The sequence below is a fragment of the Netta rufina genome (genome assembly GCF_964035555.1).
Source record: "Netta rufina genome assembly, chromosome: 11".
Classification (NCBI taxonomy): domain Eukaryota; kingdom Metazoa; phylum Chordata; class Aves; order Anseriformes; family Anatidae; genus Netta; species Netta rufina.
In genome coordinates, this window is record NC_140134.1 from 12,093,840 (window position 1) to 12,095,022 (window position 1,183).

General features: G+C 42.5%; 1 protein-coding gene across 1 annotated transcript; it reads right to left on the reverse strand.

The window, feature by feature from the left end:
• Positions 1 to 244: 244 nt before the first annotated feature.
• Positions 245 to 1,183, reverse strand: OR11L1 (olfactory receptor family 11 subfamily L member 1; the record flags this gene model as incomplete). Its single annotated transcript, XM_084293534.1, has 1 exon — positions 245 to 1,183. The coding sequence occupies one exon, from the start codon at positions 1,181 to 1,183 to the stop codon at positions 245 to 247; it is 939 nt and encodes a 312-aa protein (XP_084149660.1).

The window sequence follows — 1,183 nt, forward strand, 5'->3', positions numbered from 1 at the left end:
TAATAAAAAGTAAATTAAATGCTGGGTAAATACAGAGGGAGAAAGGAAAAAGAAAAAGAGGAAAGTAAAGCATGAGAATATGCCAGGAGTTATTTTGGCTAACAGTAATAACTGGCTTGAATTATTCTTTATAAAAAAAGCAGAAACTGTTACTGTAATGTGTTATTGAGATAATAACCTGCACTGTAATCAGAATATAACAAAGAACCTGGATAACAAGAGTCAGAGTTGAACTCTCCCCATCTTACAAAGCACGAAGACGATGGTGTCTGATGACTATTTTTTCCAATGCCTCCTTGAATCCTTTGTTTCTCAAGCCATAGATGACTGGATTCAGAAGGGGTGTCACCACTGTGTAGAGCACAGATACAGCCTTGCTGAGCTCTGAGGATAGGCGGTAGGTGGGACGGACGTACATGGAAATCATTGTACCATAGTATATAGTCACAACCATGAGGTGTGAGCTACAGGTGGAGAAAGTCATTCTTTTTCCAGAAGTAGAGGGAATCTTTAGGATACTGAGGATTATAAGTAGGTATGAGAAAAGAATCAACAGAAAGCAGCTGGAAAGGACGAGGAGAGAGAGGATGAAGACGACAGCTTCTGTTACAGTGGTGTCTGAGCATGAGAGCTTCAACAGTGGAGAGATATCACAGAAGAAATGATCAATGAGGTTGCAACTGCAGAAGTGCAATCTGGAGACCATCAGACAGGGGAGAAAACCAGTGAAGACACCAGTGATCCAGGAGCCCACAGCCAGACGAGTATAAGACTCAGCAGTCATAGTCACAATATAGTGCAGGGGTTCACAGACTGCAAGGTATCGGTCATATGCCATTGCTGCCAAGAGGTAGCACTCAGTGGCTCCCAGGGTAATGAAGTAGAAAAGCTGTGCCATGCACCCTGAGAAAGAGATGCTCTTCCTCTCTGCCAGTAGATTGGCCAGCATCTTGGGTACAATTGTGCTGGTGTAACAGACCTCTAGGAAAGAGAGGTTCTTGAGAAATTTGTACATGGGTAAATGAAGTCGTGGCTCCAGTGTCACTACTGAAATAATAATGAAGTTTCCTAAAATGGTGAGAATATAAATAACCAAGAACACTATGAATAGTAGGATCTGGTACTGTGGGTTGCCACCGAAACCCAGTAGCCTGAATTCCAGTACTGCTGTGTCATTTACCAT